This window comes from Nyctibius grandis, chromosome 30 (assembly GCF_013368605.1).
Source record: "Nyctibius grandis isolate bNycGra1 chromosome 30, bNycGra1.pri, whole genome shotgun sequence".
Lineage (NCBI taxonomy): Eukaryota > Metazoa > Chordata > Aves > Nyctibiiformes > Nyctibiidae > Nyctibius > Nyctibius grandis.
In genome coordinates, this window is record NC_090687.1 from 3,092,692 (window position 1) to 3,117,556 (window position 24,865).

The 24,865-nt window shown below is 50.4% G+C and overlaps 1 protein-coding gene across 1 annotated transcript in view; it reads right to left on the reverse strand.

The window, feature by feature from the left end:
* AXIN1 (axin 1) overlaps positions 1-24,865 on the reverse strand; it is a 72,897-nt gene that overhangs the window by 7,027 nt on the left and 41,005 nt on the right. The window contains exons 3-7 of the mRNA XM_068420098.1: positions 24,145-24,285; positions 17,222-17,318; positions 9,606-9,743; positions 3,676-4,229; positions 1,175-1,351 (exon numbers count right to left, since the gene is read on the reverse strand). Of these exons, the coding sequence (XP_068276199.1) occupies positions 1,175-1,351; positions 3,676-4,229; positions 9,606-9,743; positions 17,222-17,318; positions 24,145-24,285 (1,107 nt within the window). The remainder of the gene's footprint in view (positions 1-1,174; positions 1,352-3,675; positions 4,230-9,605; positions 9,744-17,221; positions 17,319-24,144; positions 24,286-24,865) is intronic.

Consider the following 24,865-nt stretch of genomic DNA (forward strand, 5'->3'; position numbering starts at 1 on the left):
AGGTTTTACACAGGCTGCCGAGCCGCTCTGCACAGGCACAGTCACTCCTAGATGGACCCACTGCTCCTGCAGCTGGACACGGGCACCACCGGGAAGCTTCTTACAGCACGGCTTCCGAGGGAGAGGGGAGCACCACCCGCCTCTAGAGAAGAGTTCAGGACAGCAAGTCCTGAGACATCAGGGTGAGCAACCCAACCCTGACACAAAGCCCACAGATCTGCTGAAGGGCTCTCATCAAGTCCACAACACGTAACAATAAAACCAGCAGAAGGCAGCTCCACCGTTTGTGACGTGCCTCCAGAAGATGCCCTCTGATGTGCTGTTGATGTTCCCAGGCTGGGGGCCTCTCCGTGAGCCGCCGGTCGGCATCTCCAGGGAAAGGGACGTTGCAGGGATGTGCTTGTCCTTCCCCAGCTCCAGCGGCAGAACCTGCCACCTGACTTCACGGTGGCCTGGCACTGCCCATGGCTCTGCCACTTGGCCCCAGCTGCCTCCAGTGCCACCCACCCTGGCCTCAACCACCAAGCAAGAGAAGAAACCACCAGCAGTTTCACCACTCAGCCACCAGCGCAGCTGCGTCAGAGGGGACGAGACCCCAGATCCCTCTCGTCAACACCCACCAAGCACTGTTTTGCCAGAGACCAGACTGCAATTAAGGATCTGTGCCTGCAGGAGAACTGCTTGACTCCAGGGAGATTCCTGAGACATCCTCGGCTCCACTCTAGGCAGGCGAGGCCATCCCAGAGGATGCTCCCCGCAAACCGAACCCTGAGCCGTGCCAAACTGCTTGCTCAGGACCACTGGGGCCAGTGCAGCAGGTCCAGCGTTTCTATCAGCACCTTGGCAGGAGCCACAGGCATTTACACAGCAAATGCTCAAAGGGAAAACACCACCTGCTGTGTGCACCCACCTCGGGACCGCAGCGTGATCTGTGAGCTCCCCCTGGGGCTGCAACCTCCCCGCCACAGCCACAAGCCGTCCTTCAGAAGGATCCTGCCCTGACAGCCCCCAAGCAATCCTCAGTCTCCAAAGGGTCTAAACCCTTGTGCCTGGTGGATTCTCGTCTTCCCAAGACCTCCAGGAAAACGGCAGGCTGCCGGACAGCCTGGACACACGCCTCGTGCAGGGGATGCAGTACAACAGCGTGAAGACCCCTCGCTCTGCCAGCCCTTACCCATGGTTTGTTTTCTTATGCCTGCTGATCTCCTTCTCTCCTTCTATGATCCACTGAAGGATCTTCTGGTTTCTCTCCACGTCTTCAGGAGATCCCGGCATCTCATAGCTGGCACCATCACTTTTCCCTGAATCGGTCTTCTTAACATTTCTTTTTGAGAGCAGACTCGCCTTCCCACTGCAAGACAAAGCTCGAGACATTAGCACTTTGCCTAAGCCAAGCCACCACGGACCACGGCAGAAGACAGACATGTCTATCTCCAGACATCTTCAGCCCTGCCGGGGTCTGGTGCTGCCTGCAGCGCAGACGTGGCCCTTTCACAGCCCCCTGGCTCTCCCACAGCTCAAACCAACCGTGCTTCAGCTGAGGCTAAGAGCAAGACTGGCCAGACCTAGGCACAGCAGGCTCCTCTGGCCAGCCACCCGTGGGGCAAGGGAGCTTCTCCTCTGGCCAAGTGGCAAAAAACCCAGATCTCCTGCCACACGAAGGGTTGGCTCTTTGCTCAGAGCAGGAGGTTCATCCTGGTGCTGCAATCCATCTGCCTCTCCACGCCAGACCACTGCTCAAAACCTGAGCCCTTCCCACTACCCCTAGATCCACTGACACCCCAGGCTGCCCATTTGCCATGCTGAGCACTCGCTTCTCACCCCGATTTCAACCGAAGCAATGGTTGGACTCGATGATCCCAGAGGTCTCTTCCAATCTGATTGATTCTGTGATCCACCTCATGGTGGACGATCACATCTGGCTACGCTTATGGCTGCAGCAAAGGCTCCTAGAGGAACCCACCGCTCCTTGCCCACATCCATGCCCACGTGGCCCGTCGGGCAGCCCCGTGCTCATGAGGCCATGCAGAACTCACCCACGCTGGCCTGTCATTGCCACAGCCTGTAACTTTGTGGGACTCCCACTATCCTCATCACCCACCTGCTTTACTCCACGGGACCTCCCTACTTCTGCTTCTGCGTGCTCACTAACACACATAGGACAAAACACCTTAACACCACAGGCCCTCGACAGCTTTGCTGATTTGGGGGGGAAAAAACGTGGAGAGCGGTTGCTGAACATCTACAAAGGCAGGGCAAGCTGACAACAACTTCTCTGCTTCTCCCCGCAGGAGGACTAGCAGGTACCAAATGAAGTTCTCCAGCAGCAGGTTCAGAGCAAACAAAAAAAAAGCCTTTTTTTGGCAGGTTGTAATCGGCCTGCAGACACGCGCCAGGGGTAGGGGGACAGCAGTCCAGCTGGGTGGAACAAGGAGCCAGACAAGCCACTGCAAGAGGCTGCTGGCTGCCAAACAAGGCCATTTGGATGCAAACTCTCGTCTTGTGAAGCTCCTGACCCGGGGACTGTCAGGAACTGGGAATCTGTGCCAGAGGAAGGACAGCTCTGAATGTGCCCTCTTAAATTCCCCTTAAATATGTGCTGTAGTCAGTGCTAGAGGGGGTCTGTGTCTAGATGCGGCTTTGGGCTGACCCGGCATGGCCATGCTCTTGCTCTGTCGAAACAACTCTGAAGAAACAGGGCAAATTTAAGTGCTTCTCCCTGGAAAACTGTCTGAAGAGCAGTTTGCTCTGGCTGCCTCTGCCTCTGCCTCCCTCCTGCCACCCCAGAAAGCTGGTCTTGCCCGCTGCAGACCCAGCCACCTGCCTTCACTAAACATCCCACCCCTGGTACGCTGCAAAGCCTCACCCCAACACCACGGCCTTGGGGAACCAGCCGAGCTCCGGGCGAGCATGGCTCTCCCTGCGGCTGCTCCATCAGCATTTCTCATCCCAGGCAGCCCTGAGCAGCACTCTCACCTTTGCAGTCATCCAGGACTAGCAAAACCCATGGCAGAGATGGAGCTTCACCCTCTCCCCTCAGCACGGAGGGCATGGAGGAATTCAAACGGCCAAGGGAAGACGGACCAAAGCCCGTAAGGCAGCAATACGCCTTTCTGGGGCAGAGGGTCCCCTGCCCCAGAGAACGTCCCCCTGGCACAGGATGCCATGGTGGCACTGCAGCATCCATCGCTTTGTTAGGAAGAGAAAGGAGCCCTTCTGGTGAACAGGTTCGACCTTGCAAGGAGGAGGGCTTTTTTCTCCTCTCATAAACACCTTAGGAGACCTGTTACCCAGACCCTGAGACACAGCCCTATACTTAGCAACTCCTGACACATGGGGGAGCAGACCAGTATCTGCAATTTGTAAGCACCTCCACTGCTTTAAGGAGCAGAAAAACTACTTTATAACTAAGGCCATTAAAAATCCTGGTTAGAGAGTGTTTTTCAGCACCAGATCACAGAGGTGAGAAGGGGTCTATAAGGGTTATCAGGGGACATACCCATTTCTGAAGAGGAAGAGCAGTGGGGGGCCCTTAAGCCGCATCCCAGCACAGGCTTTCAGGAGAAAACATGGTTCAACCACCCTGTTTCACCTGCACGCTACAGCCCACTTATGAAAGAGCTTCCTAGAGAAGCCATGGCTCTGGGACTCCCGTTGGGTGTTGCCTTGACTCACCTGTAGCCTAAAGAGTCCATGGGGACAGGGGCCAGGCCCAAGTTTTCAGTGTAGTTTCGTGACTTTGTTGCATAGTTATGTGAATCTACATTCCAAGCAAAGCTGTTCTGCACTCGCTGCGTGGCCTCGGCCTCGATCTGCTCTTTTGGTTTCATCACGCTGTGGTGATGGATGTGGTGGTAGATGTGTTTATGGTGGTATAAGTTAGCTGCATCCAGTTTCATTCCTGATTTTGTTGCGTGCTTGCCGTGGCCTGGAGGAATTGTTCCTAGTGTCCCTGACAGCTTTCCTAAGTGGCCACTTTCCGGGGACCGTGGCTTAGGAGAGTGGCGGCCAGGTCCTGGAGACTGGCAGCCTGGTGTTTTCATCACACGCTGGACATGTTCATCGAGGATGCTTTCTGGGTTTTCCTCATGGGCATCTCTCATCTGCATCCCAGCGCAGCCCATCTCAGAGTAACGAGGAGCAAAGTGATGAAAGGCTTGGGCGGAAGGCATCTTGTGGCTAATGACTGACGGACCAGAAGAGATATCTGCATCCTCACCTTCTTCTTCCTGCAAGAAACACGAGGACAGTCAGCGAATGACAGCAGGGTGGCGGAAGGGGTCTCCAGTCCCACCTCCCGCTCGCAGCAGGACTGCTGCCAACCCTTGAAGGGGTCAGGCCTGGCTTTGTCCAGCCAGATCTTGCAAACCTTCAAGATGGAGATCCACCACCCCTCTGGAGACCTGTCCCAGACGGTGCCACCCTCCTGCAGAAAATTTCCTAACGCTCAGCCCACACCTGTGCAGTCTTGCTGCCACCGAGCAGAGCTGCTCAGGTCTCTGTACCTGCTTTTTGAGCCACCATTAGCAAGGGTCTCCACGCATTACTCAAAGAGAGGGAGGCAACCCCTGACAAGCAGCCTGCACATCACAGCCAGGGTTTAGAGACTTCTGACGAGCGTAACAACTCAATCGGATGCATGAGCAGGCAGAACCTTACTAAAAAGCTCCCTAAGTTCCTTGAAGGTGGTTCTGTAACAACCAGCAGCGGAAACACAACTTATCGCACCGTACCTGTGACTTCCACCGAGCCTTCGGTAAGAGCACTGCTTCAGAGCCCAGCAGATAAAGCCCAGAGTTACAGGATATGCAGCAAAACAGTTCTCGAGCCAGGCGAGACCAGGGAGGGGTTTCTCACCCCAATGACTATTTCACAAGGCAAAGCCACCAGCGGGCTTGTAGCAGGAGGGAGCAACTGAAGGTCGCCAGCAGCATGAATGGTTTTGAAAATCAAACACTGATTTCTCCCAGGCTTGCTAAGGCTGGAGCGAAACACTGCACGCAGATAAAGAAACAGATTGGAACTAACTGCTTGTTCTTGTAGCTCACAAGGGTCTAGGACATGCTGTTAGCGACTCTTAAGTCCTTGCCAGGAAGACTAAAACTCCTCCATGCTGACAGCCACAGTTTTGATGCTGACAAACTACTTTACGCTCCAACATAAACTTGGATATTTATGAAGTTTCTTTATTGGAAGTCAGGATTCCTATTTTTTTTAATTACATAAGCAGGATTCCAGCGAGGCCTTTAATCCCGCGCTCTTTTCCTCCTTTGGCACAGCAAAGGAATCAGTTGCAGCACAGGGTATCTCTGCCCTGCCAGATAAATGCCTCTGCTAGAAAACACTGACTCCCACCCGCTCTGCCTGTCAGATGTCATCATCCATCACTTGCTAACCAGCTTCAGACTCTCAGCTGCCAACCACACAGCAAGAAAGCAAATAACAAACTTCCTCCCAGTGTCACACCTGGGGGTTCAAACCTGACCCAGGGACAGTGCCAGGCTTTGAAAGTGTCAAAGGCGTGGGCGCTGTGAGCCCGGGGGTGTGACACGATGCCCACGTCTGGAGGGGATGCGCCACCTTCTGACAAATTGCTTTGAAGAACTTCAGAGGCACCTTTCATCTACAGCCACAACGCTGCAGCCTGCCAACCGCCGTCCCCGGGGACCCAGCTCAGGGACAAGAAAACACGAAGCATGTGCTGACTAAATCCCTACCACTGGGGTGAGCATTTACTAGCAGTTTATGATAACCCAAGGATGCGCTCAGCACTTGGGAGGCTTTCAGGGCTGGTACCTGCTTTCTGGAACCCTCTTAGGTTTCAACATCACATAATGTGCAGGGCAAGATGTGACCCTGGCACAGATCCCTGACGGATGGCAGCGTGTCCCTTCTGCTCAGAGCCCAGAGCTCCGGCAGTGCTGTCACACCGTAGCAGGGTGGCATGAGAGTGACAGCCCGGGGTGGTTCAGCCAAATGGGTGCCTGAGGACTGGGAAATCCTCTGCCTGCCTGGAACTCCATTTTGCCAATAACTGGGACCTGGTACTTTGCTTTGCTCCACGACTGAGATCAGGGTGGGCTAAGGGAAGGAGAGGGAGGCATTGGCTCGCTCTCAGCTTGCCTTGGCTCAGCTCATTTGTGTCACTATCTGGACCCCAAGCAGGTCCTCAGGCAGGAGCAAGAGCTGCTGGGGTTGGTGGTGTGCAGGCAGGCCCTGGGGCAGGCAGCTGCCCACCCCCCAGCACTGGCCTCAGCCTTGCAGCGGGTAGGAAAGCCCCAGCAGTGAGAAAACGGCAGCTAACAATGGAATTGGGGTGTCTGTCCCAAGCTGTCCCCTCCCCTCGAGCAGGGCAGAGGCCAAAGGTTTGAGTCAAGGCTGCGGACACCAGTTCTGCTACATCTCACCATGCTTAGTCCGCAGTGAAAAAGCCAACGTACAGCATGAGGTTGGGGCAGTCCAGGCTGGGATTGTAACGCAGGACTCTGGGTGCGGCAGAGCTGAGCCCGGGCTCCTCTGCACGCACTAGGGCACTGCAGGGTGCTCCTCACCCGAGTTACCCCACCGCAGCCCATGCTGCCCTCCCTCCCACCCAGCCCTGCCCGCACCCAGCCGCACAAGCCTGCTAACCCTCTGCCCGCCGAGCCCCCTCGCCTGGCACGAGGCAGGGAAGACAAGACAACAAAATGACCAAGGAGGCACAGGCAAGAGGCAACAACTACTGTGTTTTACACCGAAGAAACCCGCGGGGCTGGGGAGCAGCCTCCCCCACGAGCCTCCCAGGACACTGGGGTGGCGTGGGCTCCAGAGCCGGGTGAGCTGGGCCAGCGTTGGGGTGTGCAGCCCCTTGCCGGGCGGGGAAGCCCCAGGTGCCATAACCACTAGATGGTGCTTTGTTGACATAATATGGCCAGGAACCTCCTCCATCTGCTCCCGAAGGCAGCGCAGTCGGAGGGATGCAGGCTTCAACTTCGCTGACTGTCTGCTGAGCTATTTTTGCTCTGCAGCAAGGTCGGGGGAGCCCTTCCCTCTCAATTAGGAGGCTGAAATCTGCACTGACGAGCTATGGACGATACCCTGCTGCAAACCTCCTCCTCTGCCTTCTCCCAGTCCCACCCATCAGGCTGCTACTGGTCAGTAGGGCAAAACAGCTCACCTAGCCACGAATGAGTCTTCGATCATCATGCAGATCATTTCCCTCCCTAGTCAGGCAATGTTTTATATCCAAATAGCGAGAATCTCAGCGCTGGCTTGGCTTCTCCTGGCTTGTTTTCAATTCGCTCCTCTCAGACAAAGACAGAGCGATCTGTATGATACAATACTGATCTGTATGATACGATACTGACCTGTACGATACGATACTGCAGCTTCCACGCACAGACATGAGGCTGAAGTAGCTCAAAATTAATAAGGGAACAGGTGTATCCTCTAACCCTCTCCCACGTTGCTCAGAATAATTAATGAATTCAGAGTTTGGTTTTTTTCTGTTTTGAAAACAGAAAATCAGTCAAAGGTGTCTGGCTCTAAATCAGATGCCTTTTCTCAACGTTACTGCATGATGCGGCTTTGAAAGTGCACCTGCAGACAGCTCAGTATGGGGTAGAAAATTTCCTTTTTCCTGGCTTTTGCAAAATATTTCCAGCTTCTCTGCTAAGCTGATAACTGCCTAGTGCGATTTACACTCGTGGTTCTCCCTGTGCTGCTGTTCAGTGAGCCATGCAGACCTGGTAAGAGGTTACCCTGTAGTCCTGGTGTTCAGGTCATAGAAGAAAGCCCTGTGATCTATCAGGATTCCAGCTCTCCTCTTGCTGATACCAGCAGCTCCTGCACCTTAAGCGCTGACCTAAAAAAGCTACAATTGCTTACTCTGAGGTTTTCCCTGAATGGCTAATACCACATGCCAGCCAGTCAATGAAATACATTCTGGAGATAGCAAAGAGGTTTAATATATAGCATTAGTGCGAGTCCTGGGCTTAAAAATAGATTAAGTCACACAAAAATGTGTTTAAACAGATTTAAATTTATTCTCTAGCACATAGGTATTTGCTGATTTTATGGTATTGCTACTGGCAGCTTCTTCAAGGAGGCAGAGGGCTGGGATAATGTAGTCTGGTACATGTGGGGGCTGCAATGGAGTGGTGGGAGGAGGAGGAGGAAGAGTGCTCTAGGACTGTGTCAGCAGAAAATGCTGCTGGTTGCATTGGCTTTGTCTAGAAAGCAATAGGTACTGGAGAGAAAAATGGACCAACTCTAGAAGAACAGGAACTAATCAAAAAATAGCACCTTGCTGGCCTTTTCTGGCTGGAGGCTGGATGCAGACGTGCAGGGAATTTGCTGGACAACACCTGGAGCTAGAGGGAAGCTTACAGATGCCTCTGCCTCCCTCATTTCTCCGTGTTTGAAATACGGATGTGATTTAAAGCGAATACTACAACCTCTTTTTCTGCTTAAAAATGAACATTTAAAAACATCGATGAATATTTAAAAACACTCTGATTGGGCTGAAGGGTCTGCCCTGGAGCCCCAGAGGCTCAGCTTCTCTGAAAGCACAGAGACAGGCACCAACACCTCTGCTTTAAGGCAGAGCTGCAGGTTTCTAACAACCACAGAGCCTTTGCCTCAGGGCCACGGCAGCTATTAACTGCAGAGACCCACAATTTCTTCACACAGGGCTGTAGTTACACAGACATTTGTGATGTTCAGTAACACTGTGACAGCCCCTGAAAGCTCTCCTGTAGCCCCAGCACAAGATGTACAGACACTCGTGAGATGCAGTATCTCAGCAGAAAAGATGGTGTGAATCCTGCTGAACAGGCCGTCTCACACAGGTAACACAAGACGATCAATACCTTATTGTCTCCCTTTTGGAGCTTGTTGGGGAGCAAAGGCCTTGCACGCTTCCCTTGGCTCATCTACCAAGCCCTCGAGCTCTGACGGGCCCCAGCAGTACCAGGGCTGACAGCACGCAGTGCCACGGCCTGGGTTTCCCCAGCCACCCATGCAGAGTCAGTGTGTTTCTCTGCCCAGGAGAGGATGTTTGGATGCTACACCTGATCAGTTTCAAATTTTCTGGATATGGGATAGGCACTGATGGGCAGAACCCTTTTGGGTTTGGTAGGAATGGCCTGATAGTACACACAAACACCTCCAAGCATAATACCACCTGCCATCTGGTTACCATTTGTGGGGGAAATAGGGACCACAAAAAAACCCATAGGGGAGGGTGAAGCCCTGTTACATGCGAGGGTGGGGACTGCTCATGAAGTCTGTGACGGACAGGAGAGTGAGGGTGCCAAAGTAGATGATGGAGAGCACCCACAGCCCCTATCTGGTGACAGAAGTGGGCACTGCTGTGCCGTAGCTGGTGTCTTACAGCAGGGAGGGAGTGCTGGAGCTCACAGAGTCCTGCACAGACCAGGGAACAGCACCATGGAAGCTCCTGGGCCAACGTGAGCCTCCAGGAGCCCCCATGCAAGTGATGATGGTGGCTGCTGGAGCAGGAAAGTGGTCACCCAGGTTGCTTCCACAGCAGCTGAAAGCTCCCTGTGGTGTACAGCACGCAGACAGACTCCCAGGCTGGTAGAGGAGGCAAGGAGGTTACTAACCGCTCGAACGCGTTTGAGGCGCTCCTCTAATTTCTCCTCTGCTTCACGTTCCTTTTGTACTTCCTCCAAACGGTTGATCAGCTCTGCAGCAAACTTCTCTGGTTCCACGTGGATATCCTTTGGCATTCGGTATGTACGCTGGAGGGAAAACACACCAGAGGTTAACAAAAGATGCATGAAAAATCACATGTTTATTCTGGAGGTTTCGATAACTGGAAATGCCAGTCGTTCCGGTGGGGAGCTGAGGGAGGACAGGCTGGCAGATGCAGAGGTGCAGCCTAGGACGGGGGGGCTGGAAGCTGAGCCACCACCGTGAGCTCCCAGCTGGCACCAGCTCCGCACACCACCCCACGTAAGGTGAAGGTTTTCTGAAGCCTTATTTCAGCAAGCTCTTTTGGCACCAAACTCCTCTTTGGGATGGATCTTTCCTCCCGACGCACACACAGTCAACAGGACTATCCTGCTCTGAGAGGGTGGAAAAGGACGTACAGACAAACCTCTCAAAAACTGTGCTTATAGCAGCGATGTTTTCACTTGGATAGAAAGGAGGACTCCTATTCAGCTTACCCCAGGTGGAGCAGCGTATGCCAGTCTCTCTCAGCACATCCAGCCCATAGCCACAGAAAGGCGAGGAAATCCTGTCACCCCTGAGACATCTCACTGCCCTGCATCTTCTGCTACAACCCAGCCCGGCCACAGAAGGCCACGGTTCCCACAAAGCACCCTCTCTGACTAGAGGATCCTGCAGGATTGCATCTCGGCTCTTCAGAGCACTGCAACGATCCCCTCTTGCTTTATCACTACGGCAAGCTTCCAGGCACAGCGATAACCACTTTTCTGCTTGCTCTGGGTGAACAAATGAACACTTACAAGAGTTCAAGGGCATTCTCGGTTCCTTACGCTGTGTTACCTTATCCCTAAATTCCTGAGCTCTGGGATAAGAAGTCTGTGCAGAGAAGTATGAAGCTGCTGTTTTCCCCCTCATTTTTATCCATTCTGCATGATTTTGTTAAAATAGTAGAAGAAATAAAATGATACAGCAGAGATAAAAAATTAATTTGGAGGAAAAAAATATATGGAAAATTCAACAGTATGAAAACCTGCATTCAAATATTTCAATAGCAACATGAGAGAAATATACACTCTATAGGACCAGAGATAAAATTAAACGTCAAGACATGAGATAATTCATAGCGAAAGAACAAATGCAGCACCAGCAGCAGACATCAAGTTTGAAATCTTTAAAAAATAGACGCATCATCCTACTGATGACTCCCAGAAGCTGAGTCCCGGGCAGGACTGACCCATCTGAGCTGGGAACAGTCCCAACCATCCCCTCCGGCCAGGGATGCAGCCGCTGGAGAGGGCATAACATGTGTGAGCTACCAGGTGGCTCCCACCTTGGGATGACAGTCTTTGCTGCCACCAGGACCCCCAGCTCTGAAAATCAATGGCCTGTATTAAAAAGAAACACCGCAGAAAAAGGTTTTCATTGACAAAAATGACGTTTAGTCTTGAAATACTGGCACAAGGGCCAAAGTGGCATGCTTCGTCCCAGCACCTGGACCTTGTGTTGTCCAGAAATGGGCCCCAGATGTGCTCCATCACAGGGGAACACATGGCAGAGCTGGTCTCTGCTCTGTTACTCCCTGGGGAGCTTCTAGGATCCAAGTGATGTTTCCTCATTCCCCACAGAGCCCAGGGGAGCACTTCTGGCTAAGAGAGTCTGCTTTCATCAGAAACCCCAAACCCATGACCACCACCATCCATCTCACGAGGCAGCACCAGTGATTCCCAAGGAGGGAAATCTCTCTCTTGCCCGACAAGTCACAACCCGCCGGGTGATGTGTTCACTCCCTCCTGCCACCTCAGACATGCCAACTCTCCCTGCGGTTGTTTATACGATGGCAGCACCAGGCCCTGCTCCGTTAGAACCTTAATGAGCCTAATGAGAGGCAGCTTGGCACTCCGCAGTTACAGTCTTGGGTCTCCCTGTTGCAGCTACCGCAGCAGCTTCCATAGAAAAGCAGAAGTGGGTAAGAATTTCCCTCTATTTCCATGAGCTTTGATGCAATGCAGCATCCCAAACCAGTCTCTCCCGAGCCCGCAGCAGCAGCGGGTGCAAAGGCTGAAGTTTGCTAACCTGCGTGTTCGAGTTCTGTCACAACAAGGTGGTTCCCTCCTGGCCCAGCAATGCCTAAGGACCACAGTTCCATCTCTAACGAGTTTCTGAAGACATTCAGGGTCACTGATGTATCCAGGGAACTTTAGATGAGTTTGGTCTTTTACAACTAATATTTCAGCATGTTTATCCACAGTCTCTCAAAGTCTGGAGATGACTGAAGTTCAACTGCAGAAATTAAAATAACCAAACCCAAGAATCTTTAGGACGAACTTGTTTTCCTCTCTCCTTGATAAAGAGCTGCATCTGCAAAACCCACTGCCCCATCCTTGGGGCTTTCCACTCAGAACAAGAGTGGAACAGAGGTCCTCAGCAGCCCATTCAAGGGTGCAAGATGCAGTTCCCTTTGTGAAGCCATCTCTGCAAGGCTCTACCCGACTATCCAAGTTCAACGCAACTGAAATAAACCTCACCTCACCCCACAGACAGCGGTTGTACGCGCCCTGCTTTGTCCTGGTGGGAGTCCTGTGGGTGACTCACAGAAAGCTGGCAAGCAGGATGATGCTCTGAGTATCACCATGGGTCTGACTTTATTCCTAGCTCAAAGGATGAGCTACACAGACTTCCCCAAAACTAAAAGTGCTGCAGAATAATGAATGCAAATTCCCTGTGCTGAAACAATACCGATAACTGCTGAGGGCTCGCTCTGTCTCCCTGAACAGCAAATATGGACTGCATTGACCTGGTTCAAAAGGCTTAAGACAACGAAGTGTTTGAAACTTTTATCAAATGACGGGGAGACGCGCTCCGTCAAAAACCAGCCAGGCCGAGCCTGTGCCCAAAGGAGGATCCTTCAGGGTTTCAGGATTTTGAACCTGTCCCCAGCTTCCCATGGGCATGCAGAGCCCCACCAAGGGGGTCATAAATAAGCTGTTTATTGTTCTGAAATCAGAATGGCTCCGAATGTTCCAAGTAAAGGCTGCAGCACTATCCAAGAGCTGTCTGGTTTTGGAGGATCCAGCCCTCCAGTCTGGACCAGAACAAGATCTCTGGCCATTGTGGGTCAATAATTCAGAAAGGAAGTGCTTCATTTTAAAGAACTGTTTTAGCTACAGCTGTTTTATCTGATGTTTTATTTAATTATCTATCTACTTTTATTTTATGCCACTAGTTCAGACAGGTCTGTCCAGAACCAAATCATGCTGACTTGGGGAGGATGCAGAGAACAATGGATGGGAAGCTGAATGCCAGATGGGTTGGCAAGAAAGAAATTGCTTGAACTGGTCTGGATGGAGCAACCTTTCCTCGTGACAGCTGTGAGGAAGGATTTCTTGGGGTACCTATCACCAGAACACTGTCCTCTGCCCTTGACACGCGAAGTGTCTGAAGCTCTGGTACCTTTGGGAAGAAGCAGCCTGCTAAGAACATGCGAGATACACAAGCTCTCCAGTAGTTCCACTTAGCACCTGCTATCACATTTTCTCCTTCTTTTCTTGGAGCCGATGGAGCGGGAGCTGCATCGGTTCTGCTTCATGAGGCAGAGGCAAATCTTGGGTTTTGATGCATTTCACCTTCCCTGAGAAACTGAGGTTTGAGGACCAAGTTGCACGTCAGAACACACCAGCATCCTAAATGTGTGGTTTTACTATGATTTATACATGAATAGGCACAAAGTGAAGAATCTCACTGTGGCTTGCGGGTTCCCCTCTGGAAGAATAAACTCAATTGCTCTGAGATGAAATAGCAAGTTTTCCAACATTTTCCATTAGGTAGAGGTCTCTGATTAGCCCCAGGGATCCACATGTTGGGCTGAGACGTTTCTGACAGATCCAGCTGGGCCAAAGGATTCTGTGTTGGTAAATCTCCCTCTTCTGCAGGAGGTCTGGTGCCTCCATGACGCTTGGGTGGCCGATGTTAGATCACAAGTCAGTCTTGGAGATGAAATGAAGATGGCCAAGAGAAAAGAACTTCCGAACTTCCACGTTTCCCAGATTAATAATGCATTCCACTGTGCACTGTGACATAAGTTTTTAAAGGATAAATGGTGTTTCCATACCAGAAACACTTGTGGCAGAGCTCATGGATAGCTGGATTCCAGCATCCACTTTAGCAGCATTCAGGGATTAGCAAGGAGTCCCGCCGCTGCAAGGCATTTGAGGAAAAAGGCAGAAAATGGCTGATGGGAATTCTGAGCAGGTTCCCAACCTGCAGGAGCAGAAAGCCCATACAGCTGTAGTTACCCAGCATGAGACCAATGCTCCTCCTGTACAGTCCTCAATTTTACAGCATAGCAGAGCAGTCACTCAAAATCTTCTGTTCCACTCAGGAACACTATGGAAGCCACCTCTGCACAGAGGACATCCTTCTGGGAAAGTTCGGCATCAGCCTGATCCACTCTGCTGCTGCTTCTGCTTTCTGTCTTCTCATGTGGGAACAGTGTAAAGAGCTGCAGCTTTCTGGATTGTGGGGCAGGACAGGAGAGCTCCCAGCCGGAGATCAAGCTACAGCAAGCAGATCACAAAATGGCTTCTTTATGCAGTTAAACAAACAAACAAAAAAACGAATCCCAAGTCTTAATGCTCGAGGTTGATTCTTCTGAATGTGCTGGGAAAAAGGAGCATCTCCCATCCTCTCCTGGGAACGGATGAATGCCAGAGCCGGGGTACGTACACAGCACAAGTACAGCCCTGCGTTCTCTGGGCTTTCACCCTTCCTTTGGGAACTTGCTTGCTCTTTCCTTCCTTGGTGCTCCAAGACTCAGCTCGAATCCAAGAGAGATGGAAAACCACATGAAAAGCAACACTTACCCGCCGTGTAATGGGTTCCCGTGAGAGGCACAAAACAAAGGTCTCGTTGCTTGCGAGACACCTTCACCCACTGCATTCCTGGGCAGAGCGCCATTTCACAACACAACTTTCCCCAACTTAGAGCACTGGTGAGTTTGTAAGTGTGGAAACATGCGGAACACCACCATCCACACAGCAAGACCTCCTGCTGCACAGTAGGGCATCCTACATAACCAGCACGTGCCTTCGTCACTTGGAGGCAGCACAGCTGTTGAAACTACTGGGCAGTCTCCTATGGACATATAAACACTACAGTTCATAGCTTCTGGACCTAACTAAAAGTGCTGCTATCAAAAGCAATACAAGTTCTTTCAGAATTTTGCGTAACAGCCCCATAACTCGTTTGCCAGGGAACAGTACGGTCTTTAAAGGACTTCTGAAAGGACTTTTGGGAAGTAGGAGGTTCTCCGCTATCACTAGGAAAACATGCCGTGCGTTCTGCAAGCACTATCAGTACGGACTCTGGCTACGCTGGTTAGATATGAGTCCATAAAGAACTTCACTCAAAGGCTGCAATTTAGTCAGCGCTACGCGTTCAAACGCGTGCTAACCACCAGGTCCAGGCGGCCGATGGAGGCTGCTTCAGCTACGGGCTGCGAGGTAGCCTAACCACCACCTTTGGAAAGCAACACTTCAAGAAATATTTGCATGGCTCCTTGCTAATTGGGGTGGTTTAATTCAATAAGGGTGCAGTTAGAGGTGATTTTAAAAGACTAACTTTATAACATTTCACACTGGTGTTGTCAAAACATATTGTCTAATTACCTTCTCCTTTCTTGGCTGATTGATAAGCAAGGGCAGAGCAGTGCCTCTCTGAAGTCGATGCCAATTCTGTGTCAGTAATTGGCTGGCAGGAGGTGCCAGAGTGTCTGAACTAAACTTTTATTCCCTGGAGAAAGACTAGAACTAACTCGACTTCTCAGTCCTCCGCTCCCACATAAATATGCGTCAAGATGCCTTTTTCCCTGGGACCTAAAATTACAGCACAGAATCTAATGGGAACAGTGGATGTTTCACAGAAAAATCCTTGTGAAGTGTCTGTGTGTAGTTTAGGAGGAATATGTAATTCTGAAAGACCGTGTAGATAAGTAGGATAATATAAAAATTTATAAGCAGCAGGTGGCCAATTTAAACCTTGTTTTTTTTCCCCTCCCCTTTTTTAACTGGTTTCCAAAAAGGTCGATAAAATTTAATGCTAAGTAAAACCAATTAGCCGGCAAGGAACTGCTGCTGGAATGACACTTATTCAGTTCAACAAAAGAAATGTTTGGCAGATGGAAGTTCGTTAAAGCAGAGCTCACTATACATATTTAATGCTCCACACTCCGAGTTTATAACCTGCAGTTCATTGAGGCATTGCCAGTGCGCACGATCAACAGAAAGCCACTATTATTTTTATCCAAAAGGTAAAGCCACTGACAAGCTTTGAAGTCAGAGAATATTCACTCGGTAGTTCCCACTGTTGGGGAACAGCAACAGCAACAACAACAACCAAAAAATAAAGGCCAAGCTTTCAAACTTCAACTCTAACAAAGCCACGCTTACAGTAAAAACGGCATCAAGTGAAATAAAAAGGCACCCAGCCAGCCTTTTCACCAGCGAGCACACTGGGAAAGCAACTGTGTGAAAGGAGAGGTGACTGAGCAAGGACGGCTAGCGAGCGTCCGCAGCCAGGGCTTTCATTGTCAACCCAGTGATCAAAGCACAGGAGACCCTCTTAAATCTAAGGAAAATAATCTAATTTAAAAGGCAAAACAAAGAGTGGTGGTTTTGGTGTGGCTTTTTTTTTTTTTTTTAAATGAGATTAAAACAAGGGTGTATTTCTGCTGGGATTGTGCTGCTCCGAGCAGGCAGGATGAGAACAGCTGCGTCAAGTTTGAAGGCACTTCTGGAGAAAGCAGATGGAGGCTTTTTTTCTCCCTATTTGATTTGTGCTGGAGTCCAGCTGTCCAAAGGGGAAAGAAGCACCTTTATTCCCTGCTAGATACTAAATGTCACCTGTAACTTCTCACAGAAAGAAAATAATAATGAGCAGAGCTGCAGATGGTGCTGCAGAGCCCTCGCAGGCATGTTCATCTTCCAGAGCTGTCTGCTGACCTGGAGCAACCAGGGAGACGGTATCAGGCAAATGAAATACTTACGCCTGCACCTTCTTTGCTCTCCTGCCTCGTACCCCCAGGCGGGCTTTGCCAAGTCCTTGAGAACAGGTTACAGCTCCCTTTGGCTGCCCAGTGCAGAAATACCGCTCGGGACAGTTGCATTTCTCCCCAGCTGACCTTGGCTGAAAGCTCCATCAGCCTCCATGTCCAATGGCCTCCTACACCTTCCACGAACACCTCCAGCTCACCCGAGGGCACGTCACCTGCTTGCAGGTAGATGCCAGTCAGCGCTTCCATTCTCGTCTGGGAGAAACAGCCGGCTACTGACTGAAAGGTTAAGAAAAACTGTGTGTTTTGGGCAGCCCTGGATGATGAGTTCGGCAGAAGGCTACCAAGCCCTTCCTTTGCATGGTGTATTTCCATCTCAAAACATCCCCAAATGAATACAGCGCTAAGGGGGGTTAAACTCGAGCAAGCAGAGCAACTGTACACTAGAGATCTCACGTATTTTGCATATTTACCTCAGGGGAAGGAGACAGTGCTACTTACAGGAATGTGAGGTAGTGGCACACGTCCATTGGCTTTGGCACTTTCTTGCATCTCTCTGCGATGCTGCTTGCGGAGTCTGTAGGGTGGGATCCCATCTCTGCCGGAATAAAACAACATGCCCTGCTTTAGTGCCTTGCTCAGATACATTACGTCCACTCAAGCCTCACCGCTGCAGAGTGGCAGGCAGGAAACCTCTTTACGTTTGAGAAAGGCTTTGCATGCCCAGGGTGAGCGCAGCAGAGCGAGAGGAATCCGTGCGGGGAACGATGCTCGCCCACGTCCCCGCACCAGCAACACTCTGGCATCGGGTGCCAGGGGGACTTACACAGCATCTGCTGGGAGTGGAGCGAGGCCGGGCTCCTGCGACCGCTGCCCTAGGCAGAGGGCAGGGAGAAGGACTTGGACCGCATCCTGGTACCTTTTATAGTTGGTTGCTTTCTATAAAAGAGCCTGTAATGTACACAGTAAACCACAGGGCAGGCTAGGAGTGGGGGAGGAGGAGGAGTGGGAGCTCAGTGAGCATCTACACCAAGGGGAACTTGGTCAGGGAACAAGGTATATATTTTTAAGAGAGCGTGACAACTTCTCAAATGGCTTATCAAAGTGAAGGGGTAGGCTCTGCTGCTCTTAAGACAATCTCTAGCTCAGTCTGAAATGATGGGCTTGATACTGGAGTTACTGTGCGGAAGGACCTAGCCCTCACCCCAGAGGAGGCTGGACGAGGTCAGGGAGGGCTGCCATGGGCACTGACACCAAGCGACCCAGCTCTGCTCGGGTTTGTGCCCTTGCTGAAAAAGCTGGTGACTGAGGTCTCTGCAGAGCAAGGAGACAGTGGTGGCAACGATCCTTGGTCCTGACAGACCAGGAGCTGGGTCCGTGGCTCTGCTGTGAGCTGGGGGATGGTGCAGACCTGCTCCGCCGAGCCGCACGCAGCCCTTCTGCGAAGGCGGGGTCCGGGTGCAGGGGGCTCCCAGCAATGGGGGGTCAGAGACCCCAGGCTACGCTAAGCCCTGCAAACCATCACTGGCTGAGTGTAGCTTCAGGCGAAGAAAGGAACTGCATTTCTGTCCTCACCATTGTGACCACCTTGCTGACACCCTGGGACGAGGAGAATGCGAGTGAGGGGGAGCTCAGTTACGAGATAAGGACACGGACCCACGTCCTGGTGACACTGGGTTATTTTGAGAAAAATCAACGAATGCAAAACCAAATGCCAGCCTGGAGCTTGGCAATCCAGAGTCTTCCTTTTTTATTTTACACATTTCCCTGATTCAGCAAAAGAAATGGCTTGGGAAGGCCGTGCAGTGCCACAGAGACACGTGGAAATGAACCGGGGGTTTGGTTTGCTGCAAGTACCAAACAACCTCCCTGCACAAGTGCCACCCCGCACGGCTCTGAGCAGCGCAAACGAGCCAGTCCCAACGCACAAGATGTTTGCACAGGCCAAATGTACTTAGCACCTACCCCCTCCCCAATGGCCAAGCACAGCTGCTTCTCGAGAACATAAGCCAAACAGTTTAACTGGCAGGTTTTTAACGCTGAGATGCCATTTGGCAAGGGAAACACAATTTACTGCCGTGTTTTGCCTGCAAACCTCCCGAATTACAAGCACCAGCCTGTGCAAGGACGGTCACCGTCAGCTCTCTTCCCCCTCTCCATCGTGCCTGGAAATGTGGGCGCAGGCAGAATCACCACCAAATGACATCAGACGAATGCAATTTCATGCAGTAAGCCAGGCATTCAAACACCATTAAAATAAAATAAACCCCGTGATTAATGACAAGTGTGTTTTAGTAGCAAGACAAATGAGAGAACAGAAAATTAGCCAGGCTAATTACAGCTCTGGCCAGTGGCTGCAGGTAACGTGGGACGAGGAAGAGCGCGTCCAGGAGCATCACCTCCGCTGCGCCCGGCAGTGACACGTTACGGGAGCGGAGCAATCTCATTAGGCGGCTTCATTTGCTTTAATGACAAACCTCCATTTGAAAAATAACTTCAGAGTCACAACGGGTAAAGAGAGTTTCATCGCATCACGACGCGGCTTTTCCAGACGGGATGGCAATAAAACAACCGGCAATTTTTACAGGGGGGAAAAAAAAAATAATACTCTGGGGGATTATTTTAGCCATCGCTGGCCAGCATCAATAGACAACATTTCAGCCTGACCGCCGCACAAAACCGGGTGCCTGAACACAACTTGCACACTAAAGCTACACAGCCATTTGCGGGAAAAGCAGCATTATATTAGAAGGTGCAATTTTTCTTTCTTTCTCTCTTTTTTTTTTAATTCTCCCCAGCAGCAGTCCCAGCGGAAAGAGCGACTTTTGTTCCCAGCACAGTAGCGAAAGGCTGATAATGGCCTCTAATCTATCCGGCTTCAAACACATGTTCAGCCCTGCTGTGCTGCCTTTGATGTCATTTTAACTAGATTCCCCAATGCCACCTCTGAACTTGGAACATTCCTTCGTTCAATGTACTGTGCCAACTCAACCAGAGGAAGCAAATTCAAAGATAAGCACTTTAATTTTATCCCAACAAAACCTCATTCAATAGATGGGGGGAAAGCAAGGAAAACCAATACCAGTACTTTTGTTTTCCTTTTGTCAGGTAGCTTGCTTTGAGATATTTTCAATAGATAGAGAAATAATATATATATTAAAAAAAAAAAATCAAAACTTTCTTAAGAGCACATCTACTTTTAAAAGAAAACTTTCCCAAACTGTTTTCCCTTGTTTCATCACGTGATGCTTTCTGGCACCAGAAAGCTCTGCGCTGAAATGCCACGGGGGGAGCGAGAGTATTGCTATCGTTTATTTAATGATACTGCAATTGGTTTGCTACTGGGGAAACGCGGGGGCTTCCTGCGCCCTCTAAACCGCCCTGCAAGAGCCTGTGGGGAGCAGGGAGGTTTTGCTGTGGCTCTGCAGCTGGACTCTTCTAACAAGGGCTGTCTTTGCTCCTCCGTAGACGGCCTCCAAACCCAACCATTAAGCCTAACAAGTTGAAAACCATCACTGAGGATCCTTCAAATTAAAAAGCTGTTAAACTTGTTTAAATATAGCAGAACTCAAGGTCATTCTGGACCATCGGCCGTAGGAAAGACAGGAAATAAATCCACAGCGAAGCTGATATTTCCTACCAATTACTCTTATCAAAGCACCACCGTCATCGAGAGACGTTTCGCACATAAAGAAGCGCGATGGGAAAGTCGCCAGGCGTTTTGGCCGAAGGCCAGTCATCCGAGGAATAATATTTAATCTGCAAGGTTTTCTGAAGGAGCAAGCGCTGTCCTGAACCCCTTCGCTCTGGGGAACGGCCATCCTTACTCTGAGGCAGGTTAAACTGGAATTGGGGAAGAGCAGGCATCCCTCTGGCTGAGCCCACTGGCACCCAGGGCTCCCCAAGCACCCGGGGGAAGGCAAAGCTCATCTCCCAGCCAAGATAAGCCAGGACACATGATAAGACCCAGCGGAAGGAGTATTGCTGTTTAGCTGGACCACAGTGCTGGGCTAAAGAGGCGATATCACCTCTTGTTTATCCATCTAAGCTCTTGCAGAAATAAAGAGAAGAAAGATACGGACCTAAGGCATTTCTGCATCTGAGCTGGAACATCGCACGGCGATTTAATGCATTTCAGCTTCTGCCTGTTGCCTTCCTCCCTAGATTTGCCTTAATTTCCCCTGAGTGTCTCTGTTGTGACAACCCCCTGCCCCAAAGGCTGTCTCCTCCACTTGGGGAAGATGCTGTTTGTATGCGGGGTTATCCAAGACAGCAAGAGCAGTTCAGGACACACCTTAAACGCCGCTGCAAGCCTGGGGCAGCCCCCGAGCAGCTCGGGGTGAGGCAGAGCCCCAAAGCCCCGACCCACCACCGAGCACCAGCGGTGAGCGACCCAGCCCCACCTGCGGCCACGGCACGCTTGCCGGGCTAACGCTCACTGGAGCTTTCCACCGTGTCCTCTCCAGACCTTGCCTCCACATAAACCAGCTAAAACAACACAGCTGCCGTGCTGAGTATAAAAACAGGTTTCAGCAGAGAGGACCGGAGCTGTTTTGCCTACAAGGGCAGAGGAATTCGTATGACACAGGAAGAGTGAAAAATAATCAGCGGAGTGCAGGCATTTAAGAGCAATGTTTTTTAAGCCACTCAAAAAGCAAACTCCTCGAACAACAGGGACTGATAACGTATTCGTTATATAAATTCAACCCATTACAATAATATTTACCCGTGCTTGGAAAGACATCCTGTTGAAAGTTTGTCTTTTAGGCAAGTGTGCTTGTAGCTGGTACCACAGAAATGCCTTTTAAAAACACTTCAGTGAGCTGGGCGCTCCCAAGAAGCCCGTGCCTGCCTCCCTTCGCCCCAGCTCAGGAGGCCAGAGGGCCAGGGCATCGCCCAGGTCTTTGCTAGCGGCTTTGCATAGCCGGGCTGTGCGTGCAGCCGCGTCCAAACCCCGCTTTGCCACGATCAGTGCAATATCACAGCTTGGACGGGAGCTGGTGACAATGGCAATACATCAGAGTACAAGCAACCGCTCAGCATGTCCACCTTCTCCACCGCCTTGAGCTGGCCAACGCTGGAAGAGCACGCCTCGCACCAAGCCACGCTCTCTGTGCGCCCGCACGCCTTCCTGGTTTGCTATTAGCACCCCTCCATTAGCTGACATTTGCATCCTGATTGTCCGGACACATTCGCCTCTGACAGAGGGTCACGGAGGTTTACACCTCGGGATCGCACCCAGTTCACGTGCTGCCTTGGAGCAGAAGCTGGATTTCTTCACTATTGAGCTTGAACTGCTGCATGTAAACAGCACGCATAGGGAAGAACCTCACTCATCAGCAAACGAGGCTTTTATTGCCATTTTCCTCAGAGGAGGCCTAAATTCAAAGCACCGAGACATGCAAGTCTTGTCAAGCAGCAGGAGTCCCTTCTTTAACTCGCGTCTGGTTGTTCTTCATTTTTGCTGCCTTGAGCAATCCTGCAAAAATTCCTTTGAAACTCGGGAGGCAGATAGGTTCAGCAATGCCGTGTAAAAACCGAACAAAACCTGGGACTGGAGTTTTAGAAGGACGTAATAAAGAGCAAGTGTTGAAAGCAGACAGAGTCTTTGTAAGCCAAAGGTCGAGGCTGTATGTCTGGAGTCCCTATTTGGGGATCAATCTGCATGCAGCCAGTTTGAGATGGACAGAAAGAAGGATCACAGATTTACCCTTATGATTTTTGAGACTTACTTAAAAGGAACCACTGAGATTGGGTTAGTTATTAGCAGAAGGCAGCGCACGTATCAGCGGTAATTAAAGCCCTGGAAGCAGCCTATGGTGGGCATAGAAGGGATAAAAAGCCTGAAGGAAAAAGGAGCAAAGAATAAAGAGTGCATGGAATAGTCAAACAGAAATTGTTCTGCCTGTGAAAGAAAGAAATTATGGCTACTGAAATAAAAATTAGGAGTGTGAAGAACTCTGGCATAAATGATCACAACTTATGGCAGGTATAACCATCAATGCAACCCCATGAGCCCGCTGGACCAGTGGAAAAGGAAGTGCTAAAAGCTAATTAATTTTGAAGAGTTCTTACATCTGTCTCTCCTGATAACAAGAAGCCACATGACCCCTGCTAGCTTCAGAGTACCCCTCCATATAAATTGATGAATATGAAGAATCGCAGAAGGATGTGGCAAAGCAGCTGGATTTGTATCGAGATGAGCCTTTAATTAGCAGTCCTCTACAGCTTTCTGTCCCGGGGGCATCCTCTGCCTCCCATGCCCCTTTGGCCAAGGTCTGCCTCCTCCATTTTGCAACTTGACATGGATAAGGTGTGAGGAGCTGGTGGCAGTGAGCAGAGTGGACTCAATGGCTGCTCCTAAACGGCTCCAAGCCTCCACAGAGCCAGAGACAAGGACGCTACCGGCTCCCATAGAGCCACCACAGCAAATGCAGAAGCCCCCTTACCATGTCGCACATTTACCAGCTGGCTGTGTTCACCGAGGGCAGGGGGGGAATGTTGTAGCACCCATTAACAACATCCATGACACAGGCTGGAAAGCTTCTCCAACAAGGTCTGACAGCTCCTGACATTCACAGGGACACTAAACGAGCCTCTTGGAGGACTCTGTGTTTACAGCACTGCTGTTAATAAAACTCACTCCTGATTCTGTAAACCAGTCATCTTTCGCTTGAAGAATCAAAGGGTTTCTGCTCTACAGAAAGACATTTTGCATTTGCACTACTAAAAAACAGATGAAACATTGAATATTTTTGCCCCAATCCTTTTTTTATCACAGAGATGCAGTCACAACAAAATCTCGTAACCCCTTTTTTCTCCCTTTATAAACCATCTTTAAGGAAGACATCTCATAGGTGAGATACCAGGGCACTGTCATGAAGGTAGGAACTAGAAAAAAGAAAAAAAGCTTGGGGGGGCTAATTGGTACAAGTTGTGTTAAAGTGCAGTGGTCACCAGAATAAACTAGAACTGGTCAGTCATCAGTCCTACTGAAGAGCAATTGCACAGTTTGGCAGCAAAAATCCTCAAGAGGAGAAGCAGGTAAGTAGAAGGCTCTATCTGACATTCAGAAGATACCACATCTCAAATCACTTAATATAAAGCCATCCAACACTTCCAATGTTTCTTGCAGCTGGCAAGAAACATTGCAGGAACTCCGACTATGGTTTATTTTAGTTCACTCAAACCATTTGATGTTGCAAATGTTTCCAAGACCAGCAAGGCCGAGTAGCCTGCGCAGTGACAAAAGAACCCTGCTTGAAAAGGAAGTGAAAATGATCATGACCTTGGTCTATTCAGCTCTTCCCCCAATATCACCTGTCGGAAAGTCTTCCCAAGACTAACACAACATCAGCAACACCGCTAAAGAAACAAACATGCTATTGTCCCACTTACTGTCTCACCAGACTGGAGTTACTTACACGCTGCTGTCCGTCAGCGACATCGTATCGGCATCACTGGACATGCTCTGCTGCTCGCTGTCATTGGCACTGGTCACTGGTGCCAAAGCGTAGCCCGTGTTGACGTAGTAAGGGTTAACAGGCTCTCTCCACGAGCCATGCCTGCAAGAAAAATCAGAGAGTCAAATTAGAAGGACACAACCTTGACCATACTCTGCATCACTGGGCAGGAGGACTCTGCCTGGAGCCCCAGCATTGGTGACAGGCTACAGAATAAGCTGTGTTCATATGAAGTTGCACTGATAGAACCATGAACAATTTGACTCATAAGTGGAAGCAAAAGGGAATTCATGGAGTAACGGAGATGATACTGTTAAATATGAAGAAGAGAGGGAACAAGACTACATGGAAGAAGTCCTGTTCCCATCAGGATTTATGGTGTCCGTTGGTTAACTGCTTAGCATTGTCATTCTATGAGCAAGGCAGGACATCTAAAAGCAATACCCAGATAAGAAGACAGCATTTTTCTTAGCCAAAAGAGGCTTCTTCTCTTCCAACAGCAAGCGATGTGTAGCACGGCTCACCCATTCTATGCTTGCTGTTACATCCCGCTTTACTCCAACGTGTTTGCCAAGGGAGGGAGGTAAAGCAAGAAATGGCCGTTGCTTACAACGCAGCTCCTAAAGCCGACCTCAAACGTCACACTCGGGCACATCACACACTTGCAAATCCCACCAGGAAG